The following is a 19,355-nucleotide window of genomic DNA, read 5'->3' on the forward strand; positions in this document are numbered from 1 at the left end:
CTAAAGATGTTTTTAACATAGTTAACGATCTCTGCAACAATGAGAGAACTGCCCCTCCTGTAATCCCCACGCAAGAACTATGTGACTCTCTAAATCATTTTTTTAAACACAAGATCGTCACCATAAAACAGAGCATACCCATACCCTTAAATCAGGTTCCTACGGATGACAGTTACTTTAACCCTGTTACACTGGAATCCCTCCCTCCCATTGATACAAAGTCCTTCTAGGAACTCCTTTCCAGGGTCAAGTCAGGTTCTCCTAATGATATCTGTCCACCACATATTTTTAAAGAGACAGCTATTCCACAAGGCATTCTTCCTATACTAAATGAGTCCCTCTCACAGGGTAAGGTACCCAGCAGCTTCAAGAACGCTCTGCTTATTCCCCTAGTAAAGAAACCGGGAGCGGACCCGCTGGATTCAACCAACTACAGGCCTATTTCTCCCCTGCCCTATCTGTCTAAACTTTTAGAGGCGTATGTCTCTAGTTGCCTGTCAAACTTTATTGAGAGTACCGAGTATCTGGAACCGAACCAGGCAGGCTTCCGTCCATGCCACTCTACTGAAGCCGTGATACTAGCAGTACAAGACACTCTAAGGTCCAATGCAGATAAGGATATCCATCAGGCCCTTGTGCTCCTCGATTTGTCGGCCGCGTTCGACACGGTTGACTATGACATTCTGATCAACCGTGTTGAGCAGGCGGGCCTCAGGGGCCCTGCTCTGAGCTGGATAACCTCCTTCATTGAAGGCCGCACACAATCAGTGCGATTAGGGACTTTCACAGCTTCTAGATCTCTCTCCACCTGTGGGGTCCCTCAGGGATCCTCACTTTCCCCATTATTGTTTAATCTATACCTCCGCCCATTACTACACTCCCTAAAGAATTATAAAGTCACCATTTTTAATTATGCAGACGACCTTCAGCTTGTCTTTCCCTTAAATACTCCAGACACTGTGGCCGAGTTCCAAAAGACTATGACACACATACAGAGATGGATGAATGTCAACCATCTTAAGCTGAGCCCGGGTAAGACGGAACTGATCTTGCCCGAGAAAAGCGAACTAAGCTGGGGTCCACACTTTTGGCCACTTGACCTGGGCCCCCCCCCTGCTAAACCTATGTCGGTCAAGAGCCTGGGGGTCACGCTCAGCGCAGATCTTTCTCTCAAAGCACAGGTGGGAGCTGTTGTATCTGCCAGCTTCTTCCAGCTTAGAAAGATTAAAAAAAATAGCACACTTGTTGTCACATTCTGCACTGATTCAGGTGACTATTGCACTTGTTCTCTCCCACTCAGACTTTTCAAACAGCCTCTACTTAGGACTCCCAGCAGGTCTTTTGAGAAGACTACAACTGGTCCAGAACCAGGCGGCCAGACTTATCTGGAAACAACCAAAATGGCAATCTATTAGACCTGGCCTGGAAAAGCTACACTGGCTTCCGTTAGCTCAAAGAGTGGCCTTTAAAACCGGATGCATCACCTTCAAAGCTCTACAGAACAAAGGCCCCAATTTTATCAGGGAGCTAGTGTCAAAATATGTCCCCTCACGGAACCTCCGTTCCGCTCACAAGGCACTAGTAATTGTACCTCGGTTTAAAAGGAAATGACAGGGCTGCAGCTGCTTTCACCACCTAGCGGCTTCCCTCTGGAACTCCCTACCACTGTCGATCAGACAGAGCCAGGATCTCCTGATATTCAGACAGACCCTAAAGACCTGGCTTTTCAAACAGGCCTACCATTAGAGTATTATGTTGTGTTTATACTACCCTCTTCGATAGCGCCATGAAGCCCACGGGCGTACGAGCGCTTTAAAAATATATATGAACATAACATAACATAACAGAGGGCATTACGGGGTGAAGTGTCCTTCAGTGTCACTCCTGGCACCACTATCACAGTGCTAGGATTGTTAAATACCTTCCCAACTTGGCATAAAACTGCAACTAAAAAGTTAAACAAAGTCTTTCAGTCTCTGACTTGGCTGTGGGTTCGGCCTCAAGTTATAGTGCTAAGAATTGGAACAACTGTTTTCGTCCTGGCTGTCCAGCTTGGGATGGAAACAGGTGTCCTAGTTTTCACCTCTCTCAGTTGACTCAACTTGAGGGCCAGCCATGGAGGACCTTTCAGAGCCTGGCTGTGATTTCCTGATTTGGGTGGTCCACCCTCCGAAATCACAACACGCTCCTGGTGACTTCTTCTCCAAAGCTTGGCGTTTTACTGCAGTCCTGTTTATACGCAAGACTGTCCATGTTTCTGGTACGAAGAGTGTCCTGAAATTTCATCCGGTTCGGCGGTTGCGGATCAACACCGGATTACCTGGTATGAGCTGTAGAGTCTTGGCACGTCATCTCATGCTGGTGCATTTACTGCTCTGGACGTGGCAGGCTTGTTCATATGGCGGTGGAGACCACTAACTGGACACTGGGATGGTGTTCTGCCTATGTCTGCTGAGCATCAAGGACGAAGGGGACCGTTGCATGGTACAGCATGAGGTTCGTCAGTATTTCTTTAGGAACCGATGCCGAGCTGTCTCAGTATTGGTACCTTATGCCACAGCAATTCACAACACTTTGTTCAACGTGCTCATAAAGCGATCCATTTCATCATTGGCCTGGGGCCACTGCGGGGTGATACGGCAATGTCGCATGCCAAAGGGATGCAAGTAGGTCCTTGAAGTCTCCCCTTCGAATGGCAGCCCATTGTCCATCTTTACCTCCTGGGGTAGCCCTAATAAGGCAAACGTCCTTTCCAGTACTGGGGTGATGTTAGTGTAAGCTGTAGACTCTATGACTGACTATGGGATAATTGAAATAGCTGTCAATAACTACTGCAGTCACTCTCTTGTCTGGAAAGCTTCCAAAATCAAGGCTAGTCCGGGACCAGGTAGTCAAGCAGGGTTCCTCTGTGATGATTGGTGCCAGGGGTTCTTAATTGTGGGATGCTGCCAGTCCTGCCAGATTACGTCAAAATCATCAACTGCAGTTTCTAATCCTGGGAACCAGATCTTTTCATTCAGAGACTTCATTCCGATTGTTCCTTGGAGACCTACGTGGGCGAGGATGGACACCCACTCTTGCAGTCTCTTGGGGATTACGATGCGAGACCCCTGAAACACCAGGCTGTCTTCCGTAGCACTCAGGTCATCACGCACCCTCCATATCTTCCCCAGGTGCTCCTTATCTGTGCCGCACCAGTTGTTGGCATCTAGCAGGAAGTTGTGCCATGTGCCTCGGCATAGGGACTTCATGACTTTGGTTAGGAATGGATACCTTTTGGTAGCTGTGCTGATCTCCTCTATTATAAGGGCATGGGGACATGCTCCCTGTGATACCATGATCATTTATTGTTCCATTTTAACGGAGTTGTCAACATCTCCCTCTCTTGGAATTGGTGGACGCCTGGAGGGAAGTCTGCAGGGTTCCTCGATTCTGGGCAGTACACCAGCTCCATCTGCTAGTGTTGCAGCTGGATTGCCCAGCCTTCGATTTTAATTGGAGGTTGTGGAGCTATGCCTCGGAATAGCGGGACGAGCGGCTGGTGGTCGGTGACTACACAAAAGGTGTGCCCTCTGATATAGAGGTGGAAATGTCTGCAAGCCCATTTGATTGCCAGCGCCTCTCTCTCGATCTGAGAATTTCGCGCTTCCGTAGGTGTGAGGGCTTTGCTGGCAAATGCAAAGGGCACCCATTATCCTGGCTCTACCTCTTACGTGATCACTGCTCCAAGGCCCACAGGGCTAGCATCCACGAGTACTTCTGGATTTCGTGTTGAGTCAAAGTAAGCATGGTATTTGGCTGAGCAGTGCTTCCTTGACGTTCGGGAATGCATCTTTTTCTCACCCTCACTTCCACGAAGCATCCTTTTGGTCAAAGCTCACTGTTGCCAGTTTGGGGATAAACTGTCTGCAGTAGGTGGCTATGCCTAGGAAGCTACGTACTACGGATACTGTGGTTGGCACCTGCTGATGGTGTGGGACTTGCGCGGATCTACTTTAACTCCCTCCTGGTTAAACATATAGCCAAAGAACTTGATGGAGTTTTGAAAAAAAGGAACACTTGTCATTGGGGAGGGTGATGCCATGGTCAGACAATTGTTGCAGAGCTGCTCCCAGTTGTTTGTGGTGCTCTTCAATGGATGATGAGAGGATTAAGATGTCATTGTTGATGTTTAACAACCCTTGCAAACCGGATAGGGTTTCTCGGACTGCATCTTGAAAAACCTCGGCAGCTGATGAGTTACCGATGTACAGCCATTTGTATCAGCGCAATCCTATGTGTGTTGAGAACGTTGTTATGTAACGGCTCTCATCCACTAGCCTTAGTTGGTGGTATCCAGCGTTGAGGTCCAGCTTGGAGAACAATCTAGAGCCGTTAAGGTCAGCTAATATGTTGTTCATCGTGGGCGTTATGTGTGTCTTCCTTTTGATAGCTTGGTTGGGTAGGTGCATTTCTATGGACTACGGTAACGTGCTCTATCTGGGGTCTACCAAGGCAGTCATACGCCGTCTCCAATTGGTTAAAAATGCTGCTGCACGGCTTCTCTGTGGTTGCCGTAAACGGGATCACATTACTGAGAGCCTGAGGGAGCTTCACTGGCTCAGTCTTGATAACCGTGTAAAATTAAAGGCACTGTGCTTTATGCACAAGATCAAGCTTGGAGTTGCCCCCTCTTATCTTCAGGCCCTCGTTACACCCTATATCCCTGCCCGTTCACTTCGCTCCTCGTCCCAACACTTATTCTGCATACCTAAGTTCAGACTCTCGAGAATGGGTGGCAGCTCCTTCGCAACCTTGGGACCCAGACTTTGGAACTCACTTCCCTTGGCTTTGCGGATGGAGAACTGCCACATCCGTTTTCGTAGAGCCGTGAAGACCTGGCTTTTTGTCCAATAATTCTCCTGGGTTGTATTTTGCTGCAATTGTCTTTCAGCGCCGGGAAACCCTTACGGGTAGCTGTCGCGCTATATAAACTTAATAAATAAATAAATATGTACAGCGTATTTTGCCCGGCTGTTTTGGTTTCTCTGCGATCACCATGGGTGAGACTCATGATGTTGGACCAGTGACCTTCTCTATTACTCCTTGTCATTCAAGGTTGTGCAGCTCCTGTTCGACGAAGGACCTCATGTGGAATGGTATTCGGCAGTGTCGGAGTGCCACTTGTTTGACAGATTTGTCAATGTGGAGTTTGACTGGGGGTCCCTTCAGGCATCCAAGTCCGGTAAAGAGTTGCGGAAACAGGTCTAGTACCTAGTAAGTTTGAAGCGCTTTAACAGCATAAGCGAAGGTGACCAGGCCTAAATCTTGCGCTGTGTGGCTCCCTACCAAGGTGTCAGCCTCTCTGTCGACCACATGGAATATGGTTGTGATCTTAGTCTTCCGCTCTTAACTGGACGGTCATTTTGCCTTTTAGGGGTTGCAGTGTTTATCTTCTATAATTGAATATTTTTACGTTGGTTGGGGACAGCTGAGGGCACGGGTGAAGCCGCCAGTAGTGTTGAATGCCCATTAAGTTGACGGATGTGCAGGTGTCGATCAGGGCTTTGACACTGGATCCTGGCACTTCGATTACGCATGACTGTTGTGGACACCTTCATTGCTTTATGTTACGTGCAAACGATATGAGGAAGCATTCCTCTTCATCATCGGAGGGTTGAGTTTTCCAGGCAGTAATGGTGGTGTTGCTAAGCTTTGGACTTTTTCGGGGTTTCTGTGTCTTCTAGGAACAGTTGCCACACAGACTTGGATGGTGGTAGTGTTCCTGGTGCGTCTCTGCCTCTTGGCCCTCCTCTGCACAAGTTGGCGAAGTGATTGAGGGTGCCGCACATGAAGCAGGTCAGTCCTTGGGCTGGGCACTCCTCCAGGGGATGCTCTTCTCAGTATCCACATTAGGATCCAGGTAGTGCACTCTCCAGTTGCCTCTTACGGGTGTTCGGATTGCATCGGCACATTCGGTCTTTACTGTGACTGGTCTTTCTGGCTGTTGGCTGATGGCAATGTTCATCTCTGCTGCTCTGGTGTCTGACAAGTCATGTGACTGCGCCAGGACGAGGATGTCTTCAAGTGGGATTTCAGGCTGGAGAAGGAGGAGGCTTCTTAGGGTCTTGTTACTGCAGCATAGTATCACTTGTACTCTCACTTCCTTAGGCTGGTCGTCGGCCATGCACAATGCTGGCTAGTTCTCGCAGGCGTGTGTAGAAAGCTCCCATAGACTCCTCTTCTCTTTGGCAGGCTTGGCAGAGTTTGAAGTGTTCATAGTCTGGGTTGAGTTGCTGGTCAAAGTATGCATCAAGGGCTCTGACAGCAGCGCTGCAGTCGTTATCCGCTCTTGTGTTTGGCAGATGTGCGAAAAGTTTGTACATTTCCTCACCTGCGAAATGAAGCAGCAGTGATATCTTTATCGTGCTGTCTGTTTCTCTGGTCGCGACAAAGTAGTTGTCTAGCCACCCAATCCAGATCTTCCATCGGGGAGAGGCAGTGGCTGGGTCGGCGAGCTTGTTGAATAGTGGCAGTGCGCTGACCTGCATGTGTTGTGGGTCCACCGGCCGAGAGCAGAGAATGACAAGACCATACACTGGGTTAAACTCCGGGTGGAAGACCTCTGAGCGAACTTCACTCCTTTATCTCCCCTTGCCACGCCTGGCCAGATGGCGTTACAAGGTGGAGTGTCCTTCCAAGTCACCCCTAGCACCAAGAGAGTACTCGGGAACAACCTGGCATTTTTGCCAAAGCTAACTTACAATAGGCATACAAAACTGAGGCGAAATTAAAGGCGTCCAGTATTGAATGGTCAGTAAGATTAGACAAACAGGTCTGCAGTATCTCCTCACTCTCCCTCTGGAATGACTGCCAGATCAGCCTCCCAAACGTCACTGGGGAGGATGTGTCCTACTCACACAAGAAACAAATCAACAGAAACGGGCATCAAGGACAGGCGTATTGAAAACAAGAACTGTGGACAAAATTACATCATGTTCTAGTCAGTGGAAAGTTGAAATATAAAGTACATTGCACAGGTGTGTTCTGCAGGACTGGGGAACATGTAGAGAGCCTGTATTTAGTAAATGTGTAATCATTTGGGACACTTGCTGGTTCTTGCCACACGGTGGCGGTGTTTCACAATCCACAAAAAAGGGGGATCCAGTTCTAAATTGAATTTTGCATATAATTCAGAAATGTTTCCATTTGAGAATATGAGAATTGTTTCAAAAAGAATAATACACTTGGTTTACTTTAGCATTGACTGTGGTATGTTTGTTTTCACAAAAGGGACAGCGCCCTGCTTCTTCAGAACCTGAACCACAACACAGTCTTCAGATGAGGGATGGTCGAGGAAATTGACTAGGCCCATAGAGGAGTCATGTCCCTAGAACAAAAAATGAGGAAATGTATTAATATAGTATCTAAGAAATAACCTTATAACCTTAAACCAACAATCTGCTCAATGAACACATATGCTGGACCCAAATTTCAAAGTCACATCAAGAAACAGCCATCCTCTCATATAGATGCACTTCTTAGTCCATATTCCCCACACATGCACAGCGCTATATATATATATATATATATATATATATATATATATATATAAATCAACACTTAGTGGCAGTCGCCGCTAGGTAGTTATAGTTAGTTAAGCCGTTCCTAAGGAAAAGCATTTTTGTGTTGCTAATAACTTTGGCACAGTTTGATGAATCTCCATGAAAAGTTGCAAAAAGGTGCACCTTTTTGAGTAGTTTGTGCATAGAAAGTTTTGGGATGATCCATCAAGTATGTGGCCTGGCATGCGTGATGCGGCACTTTAAAAAGTATCCTCGCTCACAACACTTAATCTGTGCACTGCCGCTCTGCTGTGAAGCCCAGGGGCCGCAGCCCCCGCGCTCCGGGGACCCCCTCGCTCTCAGCTGAGGGAGATGGCTGCAAGCAAGCCTCAGTCTTCGCAAACAAAATGGTGCTCAAGTTAACAGCGCGCAAGGCCTGGCTGAGGCCTCCCCAAGTCAGTCCCCATAAATTAAACAGTGGCGGGCACTTCACAGGAACAGATTCTTCTAAGCCTCGCCCTCTCTCTTCATTAATTATGGTGTTGTGCGCACGCCTGACTCTGAGCCTCTTAATAAATTAATTAAATAGTTGGTGCACAGTACGCGCCCGGGCCGGCTCTTCATAATTAAATGGTGCGTGGGCGTGGCGGCGCGCAAATGTCTATGTGTCTGCGCGGTGCCGCGGTCTTCAGGGCGGGGGGGGGGGGGAGGGCTGGTGACTAATGCCTGCCATTGTCATGCGCATTGTAATTAAAAGTGTGCGTGACTTACACTAGTAGATGTAGAGAGCCATCCGGGCTCTCACCTACAATGTATCTTTTCACTGCACGCACGCACACGCAACCTTGGGGCGGGCTCGCCCCTTGGTATAAATAAACAAGCGGAAGACCGCTCGGGGTCTTTCCGGCTAAGTACATGCTGGTGTCCGTGTGCTTACTAGCTGTGTGCACACACGTGGTAGGCCCCGCATCACCATTCTACATTGGCGACGAGGCCGGTGTTTCCTGGATCCACGTGTGCCTGGGACCCCGGGTTGCCTGCCCGACGCCTGCCGCACGCTGCGGTGCATGCCGCTGTGTTGTCCCGGCCTCCCGTGCGCTTGAGACCCGCCCACGCGTCTCCCGTGAGGGAGCGCCTTCAGCTGGCGGGACTCGAGGCGGCGGGAGCCGACGTGCGGCCTGCTGCGGATCCTGCGGGTGAGTGTTCATCTGCCCCGCTTGCGCGGCCCCTGCCTGCCACGCTCCGCCTGTCGCCGCAGAGGAGGCGCGCCTGCAGGCTGCAGGCCTGAGGAGAGGCCCAGCGCACATCGCAAGACGGCCCGCTCTGGGTCCGCCCCCGCCCTTCGACGACGACGCGCATGAGGCGCCAGTACTGTGGCACGCGCGGAGACACGGCGCCAGGCCCCCTGCTGTGCCCCTGCCCTCACGAGCTCGAGGGAGGACGTAGACTTGCCTGAAACACAGGGGGTGATATTAAACAAGCATTGGCCAACACAAGAGGGAAACTCATGAACAGTGGCACAATTGTGGCCGTGCATCATTGACTCTGCCACCACGTTTGGTCCCTGAAGTCCTCATCTTCGCCACTGCTGACTCTTCCTGCGCCACGCCATACAACGCCTCGACACGCAGCGCGGCCTACGCCCCTGCCCTGCGCCTCACGCGGCCACCACCCCGGAAAGCACCATCAAAGACAGAGTGACGCCACGCCATGAGCCTAGTTGCGCCAGGAGCGGCCCAAGACGGGGCTGGCCAGCCCCCCCAGCAAGCTGTTCAGCAGCAACCGGCTGCGCCCGCCGCCCAGCCACAGGCCCATGCCCAAGCTGGGGCGGGTGCCCCAGCAGGACCCCCAGCGCCCGCGCCCCACGCGCATCAGCACGCTGGCGCAGCGCCCATACCACCATTCAGCGAATCAGCTGACCCGGCAACGGCGGCCATCCGCTGGAAGGCATGGGTTGGACGCCTCAATCTGTATTTCAAGGGCACAAGGGAGACCGACGGTATAGTGAAGAGGTCGCTCCTCATTCTCTATGGGGGTCAGGAGATCTATGACTTATTTGAATCGCTCCCGAACACCGGAGCCGAGGATGACTATGACGCCGCGGTCGCGGCCCTCAACGCGCACTTTGACCCTCAGCTGAACAATGATTTCGAAAAATTTAAATTCAAGCGCGCGTGGCAGTTGGACTCCGAATCGGTCGACATGTACTACACTCGACTCCGACGGCTCGCGAGCACGTGTCCTTTCACCAACCCTCGCGACGAAATCAGGGACCAGATCATCGTCGGCTGCAAATCTAAGCTACTGAGAAAGCTGATCCTCCGACAGCCAGGGATCACCCTAGACGAGATCCTCGTACTGGCGAGGTCGCACGAGTTGTCGGATGCCCGGGCGGAAGAGATGGAGGTCGCACTGCGCACCCCGGTGATCGCCCCGTCTGGGGCAAGGGCCCCGGCCATCAAAGAAGAACGGGTGGATGCGATCCAAAGAAGATTCCCGCCAGCAAGGCCGCGAGGTGGCCCGCCACGGGACAGTCAATGCGGGTACTGTGGTGTGGACCACCCTTCCACGGCCACGTGTGGTGCCAAAGGCAAGACGTGCCTCAAGTGTGGACGCATGAATCACTTCGCTGCTGTCTGCCGGGGAGGGAAGTTCAGGGCAGCAGGCCCGCGCGCCAGAACTGTGACCCAGCGTGTCCGACAACTGTCTCTCGACCAGGAGAGACCCCCTCCCGACACAGAGGCTCAGGACCGCCGGCCCAGATACGAGGACGACGAAGACGATGAGGTGTATGTCGTCTCCTACGTGAGCCGGGCATCCACGAAAAGACGACCGCCTCCAATGTGTTCCGTCTCAGTGGATGGGACGAATGTCAATGCGCTGATAGACACAGGGGCGTCCGTGAACGTCATGGACTCGGACCAGTATGAGCGCATGTCCCCAAAACCAACGCTGGCACCGTCCGCGGCACGCATCTACACCTATGGCGGAACGGAACCCATGCCCCTTCGTGGAGTCATTCAAACCACCGTGATCAACGGAGAATATTCCACTGTGACCAGGTTCCACATCACTGAGGGCAAAAAGGGCACCCCCCTGAGCTGTCACACAGCAGAGGATTTGGGGCTGGTGTTTTTTGCCAACCAAGTACACCAGGCTCACGCAGACTTCATGTTAAAAGAGTTCCCAGGACTGTTCAAGGGCCTCGGCAAGCTCAAGGGCAAAAGGTTTAAGCTACATATCGATGCGACTGTGAAACCTGTCGCTCTCAGACACCGGCGAGTGCCTTTCAACCTCAGGCCTCAAGTCGAGGAAGAGCTTCGCAAACTTGAAGAGTTGGGAGTGATTGAGAAAGTGTCGGGTCCGACACCTTGGGTCTCGCCACTGGTAGTCGCTCCCAAACCGAAGCAGCCGGGGGCCATACGTCTGTGCGTGGACATGAGGCTACCCAACACCGCTGTCAAGCGTGAACGGCACATCACCCCCACAATGGACGATATCATAGCTGACCTCAACGGGGCGAAGTGGTTTTCAAAACTTGACCTCAACTCAGGCTATCACCAGCTGGAGCTAGAGCCGGCCAGCAGGTATATCACCACATTTTCGACGCACGTGGGGCTGCGTCGTTACACTCGGCTCAGCTTTGGGGTCTCGTCGGCAGCCGAGGTCTTTCAGAACGCCATTCGCGAGGTGCTCTCCGGACTAAGAGGGGTGATCAACCTGAGTGATGACATCCTAGTATACTCATCGACCCTCGAGGAGCACCACGCCAACCTGAGGGCGACCCTGCAGAGGCTCGCCGACAGCGGCCTTACTCTCCACCGCGCCAAATGTGCCTTCTATCAGGAATCAGTGGATTTCTTTGGATATATCTTCACGAGGGAAGGCCTGAAAGTTGATCCTAAGAAGGCAGAAGCCATCAAAGCAGCAAGCACTCCACGGAGTCAAACCGAAGTCCGAAGTTTTCTGGGCATGGCCACCTACTGTGGCCGGTTCATCCCGAACCTGGCTGACATAGCGGAGCCCCTCCGTGCCCTCACCCGTGCTGATCAGAAGTGGGACTGGACTGCTGCTGCAAACAAGGCGTTCCAGACCATCAAAGCCAGTCTACTTGACAACACCACCATGGCGTACTTCCAGCCTCGGAGGCGGACTGAGTTGATTGTTGATGCCAGCCCAGTTGGGTTAGGAGCTGTTCTGCTGCAAGAGTACGGGCCGGAAGAGTGGAAGCCCGTTGCCTATGCCAGCAAGGCCCTGTCCGACACGGAGACCAGGTATGCTCAAATTGAAAGGGAAGCGTTGGCTATCAAATGGGCGTGCCAGCATTTCCACCTCTACCTCTGCGGGCAGGAATTCACGGTGGTCACAGATCACAAGCCCCTGTTGCCCCTCTTTGCGGGAACGTCCCGGCTTGCTCCCCCTCGCATCGAGCGGTGGGCTGTCCAGCTGCAGGGGTATCGGTTCAAGGTGGTGTTCAGGCCGGGAGCACACAATCCCGCTGACTACTTGTCGCGTCATCCAGATGTCACCCCGCCAACGGCCCTGACAGACGACGGGGAGGAGCTGGAAGAGATGGTACATCTGATCACCCAAGCGGCGTGCCCCGAGAATATGTCGCTCCAAGACATTAGCGACGCCACGGCGACGGACGAAACCCTGGTGAAAGTCAAAGAGGCACTCGAGGGAAATCGCTGGGCCCATTTTCTCGATGGTGCATCGTGCCTCCGGCCGGAGGTGAGTCACGCCAGACAACAGCTGTGGCAAATACGGAGTGAACTTAGTATCGGAGATGAAGGAGTGGTGCTGCGCGGGCACCTCATTGTCATGCCCGAAAGCCTTCAGCAACGAGCCCTGAGCCTGGCCCACGTGGGACACCAAGGTATAGCTAAAACCAAGGCCCGTTTGAGGAGTAAAGTGTGGTTTCCTGCAATGGACAGCCAGGTGGAAGCCATGATACGGTCCTGCCACGCGTGTACAATCACGGGCAATGACCCTGCACCAGCACCCGTGCTCACGGAAGAAGCACCCCAGGCCCCGTGGGCTCAACTCAGTATTGACTTTGGCAGTTTTCCGGACGGTCGGCACATGCTGGTGCTGGTAGACTCGTTCTCAAAATTCCCTGTTGTAGAAGTCATTGCATCCACTGCGTTCCCGCAAGTAAAGAAAGTCCTCAACCGAGTGTTTGCTACGATGGGGCTCCCTGAAGAAATCAAGTCCGATAATGGGCCCCCCTTTCAAGGGAGAGAGTTTCAGGCCTACTTGGAGGCTCTCCGGATCAAACATCGGAAAATCACACCCCTGTGGCCCCAAGCCAATGGGGAAGTCGAGAGGCTGATGCGGACATTAAACAGAGCGCTCCGGATTGCGGTTGATAACGGTGAAGACCCGGAGGCCGCCCTGGACGATTTCCTTGGAGCCTATCGGCAGACACCTCACTCAACGACAAAGTGTGCTCCCTCTATGTTCTGTTCAAGCGAGCTCCAAGGGATGGCATTCCCACTGCAAGCACGTGGGCGCCGGGAGAAAGGGACGCTGAGGCCATACAGGCCCGGCGACAGGCCACCAACATCAAAGCGAGCGCCAATCGGCATGCCAAAGAACCAGCCCTCCGGCAGGGGGACACAGTCGTTGTCAAGGATCGCCATCCTGGGTGGAAGTTTCGAACTCCCTTTGAGCCCGAAGTGTGGACAGTGGAGCGAGTGCAAGGGACTATGATTACAGCTAGGAGGAATGGCCAAACCGTGACGAGGAATGCCTCGTGTTTCAAGAAGATACTGGACAATGTCGACGTGCGTCAAAGAACTGAGAGAACGGAACATGGAGACCAAGAAAACATGGACTTAGATAACTATTCTGGTCCAGCACCTACTCCGCCAAGAATGGCCACTCCGCCAAGGCCAGTGTCATCAGGCCCCGAGGTCGGGCGGAGTCAGCCAAGGGTCGAGGATGCGAGAGAGGGTCCGAGGACAGCCCCGGCCGGGGTTGTCGAACTACCTCGGACCCAGGATCGTCGCTACAACTTGCGGCCCAATCCAAGGCCGAGTCAACGGTTGTTGGACTTTGCCTGTTCGTCTCCATGAGCAAGAGACTACAAACGTGCCTGCTGACAGTGACTAAAATAAAGGAGGGATGTAGAGAGCCATCCGGGCTCTCACCTACAATGTATCTTTTCACTGCACGCACGCACACGCAACCTTGGGGCGGGCTCGCCCCTTGGTATAAATAAACAAGCGGAAGACCGCTCGGGGTCTTTCCGGCTAAGTACATGCTGGTGTCCGTGTGCTTACTAGCTGTGTGCACACACGTGGTAGGCCCCGCATCACCATTCTACAGTACGGACTCCAGAGAAGGGTGCGGCCGCCGTGCCAGGTTAATTATACTAGAGTCCTAGCTCCTAGCCTCGCCCTGTCTTCTGCTGCGCGCTCGCCTCCGAAGCTGCAGGTGAGTATGTCCGACTCTGAGGCAGGGCAGGTCAGGTCAGGAGTAGTGGTCCGAAATGGCGAGCTAATGCCCTGGTGGTGCCGCTCACCGTCCCGAGGTCGGAGTGGAGAGTCTCAGAGAGGTGGGTGGTGGCCAATGGAATCCTGGTATGGGGCCCTGCCACTCCACTCCACTGCACTGCAGATTTCTTCTGTTCATTATACTTTTTGCAGCCCACCCCCTCCCATGTACCCCCCCCCCCCCAATCCACGATGAATACATTGCAGAGGGAGTATTGGACGGGTTGAGTTGAGTAGAGTAACAACAATACATACGACAGGCCTTTTCCAGGACTAGAATCTGTGGAGGCGGGCGACCAGGCCCAGCCAGCCCGCCTCCGCGGTAATTACCCACTGCTGCAGCTCACAGCCCGCCTGGAAAGCTGAGTCAGAGAGGCAGCACTCAGAGAGTGCAGGCCGAACCTGCTTGGCTCAGGCGCATGGTGGCCGGGGCACCACTTTCCGGGCGGCCCAGCTCAGCTCACCCTTAGTCGGGCCCGGCCAAGGCTGTCCATGGCCTCACACAATCACACAAATACACAAATTCTCAGAGAAACAGACATAAAAATATAAACAACCACAAAATTGCAGGGGCATACAAACAAACAGGCACACGCATACATTTCATAATGCCCACAAATGCATACACAGGTACTTACACAAACACTTTTAAATAGGCACATACTCGCACAGAGATGGAAACATAAATGCACAGATTACAAACACACACTTATAAATAGACTAGCAACCCGTCCCGACGTTGTCCGGGGCAGAAGGGGGCTGGGTGCAGCACCGCTGCAGGAGACGCTCAGCAGAGTGGCCAGCAGTGGGAGCAGCAGGAGTGTCGAGTCTGTGTCTGTTTTCCTTAGGGAACCCTTTGCATGGCGTCGTGAAGGCTGTGACGTATGTAATAGCAATAGTCGGGCCATGAATGTAGCTTTCCTATGTAACGCCTCTTGTTGATGGAAGCCGCGACGTTGATGGAAGCCGCGCCCCTTATAAGGCCTAGTTACAGAACTGATGCGCCGAGTGTGTCTGCCTGAGGTGAATACACATCAATTTCTACATTCATGGCATATGTGAATGTTTTTTCCGTTTACTTACACATGGCGAAGTCCCTCAAACCCCCGCCCACGCTGTTTATGTCACCTCCCTCAGTAAGTTACACCCGCCCACGCTCTTTATGTGCCCACCGTCACTATCGCTTACTTCTATAGATGCTTCAATGTTGCAGCAAGTTTCTGTCTTCATGCAGCGAGTTTCTGTGTTACTGAACTTGCAGTGTTTTCTGTGTGCCTGCTGCGCTCTGTGTGCCTGAAGCTCGCAGCCCCTGGAAGCGAGTGACGTTGTATGGGCCATGCCCCTCTGGCAATGTTTCCGCCCACAGGTTTAGTTTGACACGCCCATGCTACTCCCTAACAGCAGAAGAACGCTCACAAGGAACTACTTTACCCCGAATATTGTTTTCACTTTGTAATGTAGATGTTGCCCAAATGTATAGCCTATGTCCATCTCCTGGACCTCCCCTTTCCAACGCTGTATTGGGTGTTGTGATTGGTGGTGTACTTTTCGAGTTTACCTGGTTCAAAGGACAGAGTTCTCTCTTTATAATAGTAGTATAGATGCGTATTTAAACACAGACATTTACTTGTACAAGCATTTGGCCTCAAAAAGCCAGGGATGTTGCTTTCCCTGAAAGGTGCACATACATCAGTCGTCCTACTCCCACCTACACCCACCACAACTCCTGACGAATGCTGTACAGCCACAGTGCCAGAGTCCTAGTCCCTCCCCCGAATTAGCTGACCAGCGGCAGTACATACCGCAGCAGGCGTGTGTTAATAATGAGCTTTTTTTTTTACTGTAAGCTGCAGCGCGCACCGCGCGATGAACTGCCTGCCTCTGCTGCGCTGCCAGCTAGTAGACAGATGCATTGCTTGGAGATGTTTGGGATTTGAAAATAGAAAAAGAACGCAGCGTGAACGGAGAACCAGGGTTCAAATCCCAACGTTCACAGTTGACCACATTGTGTTATCCTGTGCAATTAACCTACCTTCTCCACCTTTCATCATCTGCCGAAAATTATTGGGAAAGTCTAGGGATAATTCAGTCTACAATGTGCCACCCACAGAAAAAACTCGTTCATTCTTTGTGGATGAGAAATAAAAAAGCCCAACACATAATTTAAATGAAAACATGTGGTGGGTAAAGACTGATTATCAGACACGGAGTCCTTAGAAGCCTCATATTCATTAATCAATAGTCCAGCGAAGTGCATACTGTTTGGGTATTTTCCAGATACAAACTGACGCCAAGAAACTAAGGGATGGCTAATCAGTCAATTGTGAGATATTTCCATTTGTTTGACACAGGATGTAACTACCAAAAGCCATTTGGGTAACTAAGATTAATTTAGCCGCTCCACAGGTTGCATGTATTGTTTACAAAAGTCGTGAATTTTCACTTGCTTATGGTAGAGCAAACATCTCAGTGGTGTGGAGTGGGCATTCGAGTGGGGGGGGCCTTGAAAAATAGTGGAAAACTTGCAGTGTGCGGTTATTTGCAAAGTTTGGAAGGCATTCCCAACCTTGATCTAGTAGAGGGTTTACACATGTTAAGGGTGGGAATAAATAGCTATCCAGTGTGAGGATGTGCAGGGAGCAAGCCTTGATGTATTTGGAGAACATGAATTTGACATGGGCTTAAATTATCTATATCCAAATTGGGAATGTGGAGGGCATAAGTAATTCTTTATTGTTTGATTAATTAAAATCTTACAATACTTCCATTACAAAAACATTTTCAATTTATGTAATACAATACAATACAATAAAAAGAGAAAGCATTTCTTTTATCCTTAAAATTGAGATGATTGGACTTAAATAAAAATATAGTAAACATTTTTTTTTAAATATCTATTTATCTGTTTATGATTTCATAAAAGCTTTTTTCCTCATCTACTTTTCTAATTCAGTAGTTATAATTTTTAAAAATTTTACAAAGGCAACGTTCATAACTATATCATTTGGATCAAGACAAATTTTCAATGCCTGCCTGCATGTTCTTGTGGCCCGAAGATTAAAATGAGGTTTAAGTAATGCACATCTTTCCCTGCTAAGGCCAGGACAGATACATAGGAGATGGACAATATTTTCTTCTCCACCTTTGCAAAGTCTACACAATAAACTGGAGTTAAATTTTTTCCATGGCAGAGCGTGACTGAGGCCTGGCAAAATTCCAAATCTTGCATTCATGAAAAATTGTTTACTTTTCTCAGACCACGGTATCTCCAAGTATTCTTGCACTTTCTTTTTTTCATATCCATTTATTACTGTCCACGCGTGCTTCCTTTTTGCCAGCATGTTTTTATCATATAATAGTGATAAGAAACTGGTTGTTCGATTCACTATTTTTTTGAACGATCCATTGTTTATTGTATTGTTCCATATAGGCATCAATGAAAACTCCTCTAGTGCATCATGAAGATATCTCCCAGCAAGTGATTTTTTATTATTATTTACTTCTTGCCAGAGTATTTGTGAAATTTGATTATCATGGTCATTCTTAAACCTATACCACATTTTAATAAACTGACCTTTTCTCGCTAACTCTTGATTGGTCAAACCAAATTCTAGTCTTATTTGTGCTGGTGAAGCATTCTTAGGAAGGTGGAAGAGAGATCTATATACTTTAGAGAGTGCCTTATTAATTGGTGCCGCATCCTTACCCATCAATGCCTCACTTCCATATGTAATAGTTGGGAGCAATTTAGCACCTATGATTTTCAATAGTGGGCCATAAGTTAAACTTCCAAGGGATTTTTGTGCTATCTTAAATGCTGCTGTTAGTGAGTTGGCTTTCCTTTGGATGTCCTGTTTCTGTAGGAGATAGTTTCCCTTCTGGTCAAACAGTACCCCCAGGTATTTGTACACCTCTATTTGTTCAAGTTGATTATTTCCCATGTACCATTTATTTTTTTGTCTCATATTTTTGTTCCTGGATACCACCATGATTTTTGTTTTGGTTTCGTTAATAACCATTCCATTTTCATTTGCATACAAGAGTGTACTGTTGATTAAACGCTGGAGACCTATTTTAGTGTGGCTTAATAGGATCGCATCGTCCGCATACATCAAGTTGGATATCAATTTTCCCCCCAACTTAGGGGGATGTGCATTAAGATCGTTCAGGTTGACCGATAGGTCTCCTAAAAATAGATTAAAAAGGAGGGGGGCCAGAACACATCCCTGTTTCAGCCCTTCCAATGCAGGAATTTCCTTTGATAATGTCTGACCATCTCCCATCCTTACTCTCACCCAGGTTTTGTTGTGCAGCAACTGTATAAGTTTTAGTAGCGCGGCCGGGATGCCTTTTTCAAAAAGTTTTTTCCACAGTAGATTTCTTTGCACACAGTCAAAAGCAGACTTAAAGTCTACAAAGCATAGATATAAGGGCAATTTTATTCTCAGTGATTTTTCAATTGTTAGCGATAATGCCATGATGTTTGTCATTGTTCCAAGCCCTTTAATGAATCCAGTTTGATTCATTGGTAAAATATTGTTTTCTGTTACCCATTCATTTAGTTTGTTTAAAAGCACACCAGCAAACAGTTTAGCATCTGTATCTTGTAAGGTAATGAGTCTGTAGTTCTCTGCAAGAGACCAATTACCTTTCTTATATATAGGAGAGATTAAAGATCCTCGCCATGAATCAGGGATTTTTCCCGTCTCTATCACTTCATTGAATACCTTTACTAGGTACGTCGACCAAAAATCAGGATTTTCTTTATATAGGGCAAATGGAATCCCGTTTGGTCCTGGCGCTCCATCTTTCTGCTTCTTAATCAATCTTATCAAATGCATTTTAGACATTACAAATTGTTCTTGCATCTCATCACTGGCTATAAAGCTGTTTTGCATACTCACAGCGATTTTTACTGCACCATTGTTGTTTAGATGTTTTTCTAGGAAAGTTACCCATTCTTGTTCGGTTATTGACGACGAGACTACCAATTTGCTTGGCCGTACTAATCTGTTTATGATTTTCCAGAATTCTCTCGCATTAGCCTGTTTACTTGCGTGTAATAGTTTGGACCATAATTCCTGTTTTTCTTGATATTTCTCATTCCATATAAGTTTCTTGAGGTGCTGGTTCAAAGTTTTTAAATTACTCAGGGTCTCCTCACTAGTCATTTTGGAATTTTGTTGTCTTCTGAGCCTGTTCCGTGCTCTTTTTAACTTTGTAATTGTATAGGGGAGATTCATGTGTGAGTCATTTTCATCAGCATCCTTATTCAACCTCATATTGCTTGTGTTAGTCCGAGATTGGGGTT

General features: G+C 49.6%; 1 protein-coding gene across 1 annotated transcript in view; it reads right to left on the reverse strand.

Moving 5' to 3' along the window:
- Window positions 1-19,355, reverse strand: part of LOC144800615 (vitamin D3 hydroxylase-associated protein-like) — a 465,511-nt gene that overhangs the window by 217,317 nt on the left and 228,839 nt on the right. Inside the window, exon 4 of the mRNA XM_078671693.1 lies at window positions 7,236-7,369. Coding sequence (XP_078527819.1) covers window positions 7,236-7,369 — 134 coding nt within the window. The remainder of the gene's footprint in view (window positions 1-7,235; window positions 7,370-19,355) is intronic.

The sequence above is a fragment of the Lissotriton helveticus genome, chromosome 1_2, assembly GCF_964261635.1.
Source record: "Lissotriton helveticus chromosome 1_2, aLisHel1.1, whole genome shotgun sequence".
Taxonomy (NCBI): Eukaryota; Metazoa; Chordata; class Amphibia; order Caudata; family Salamandridae; genus Lissotriton; species Lissotriton helveticus.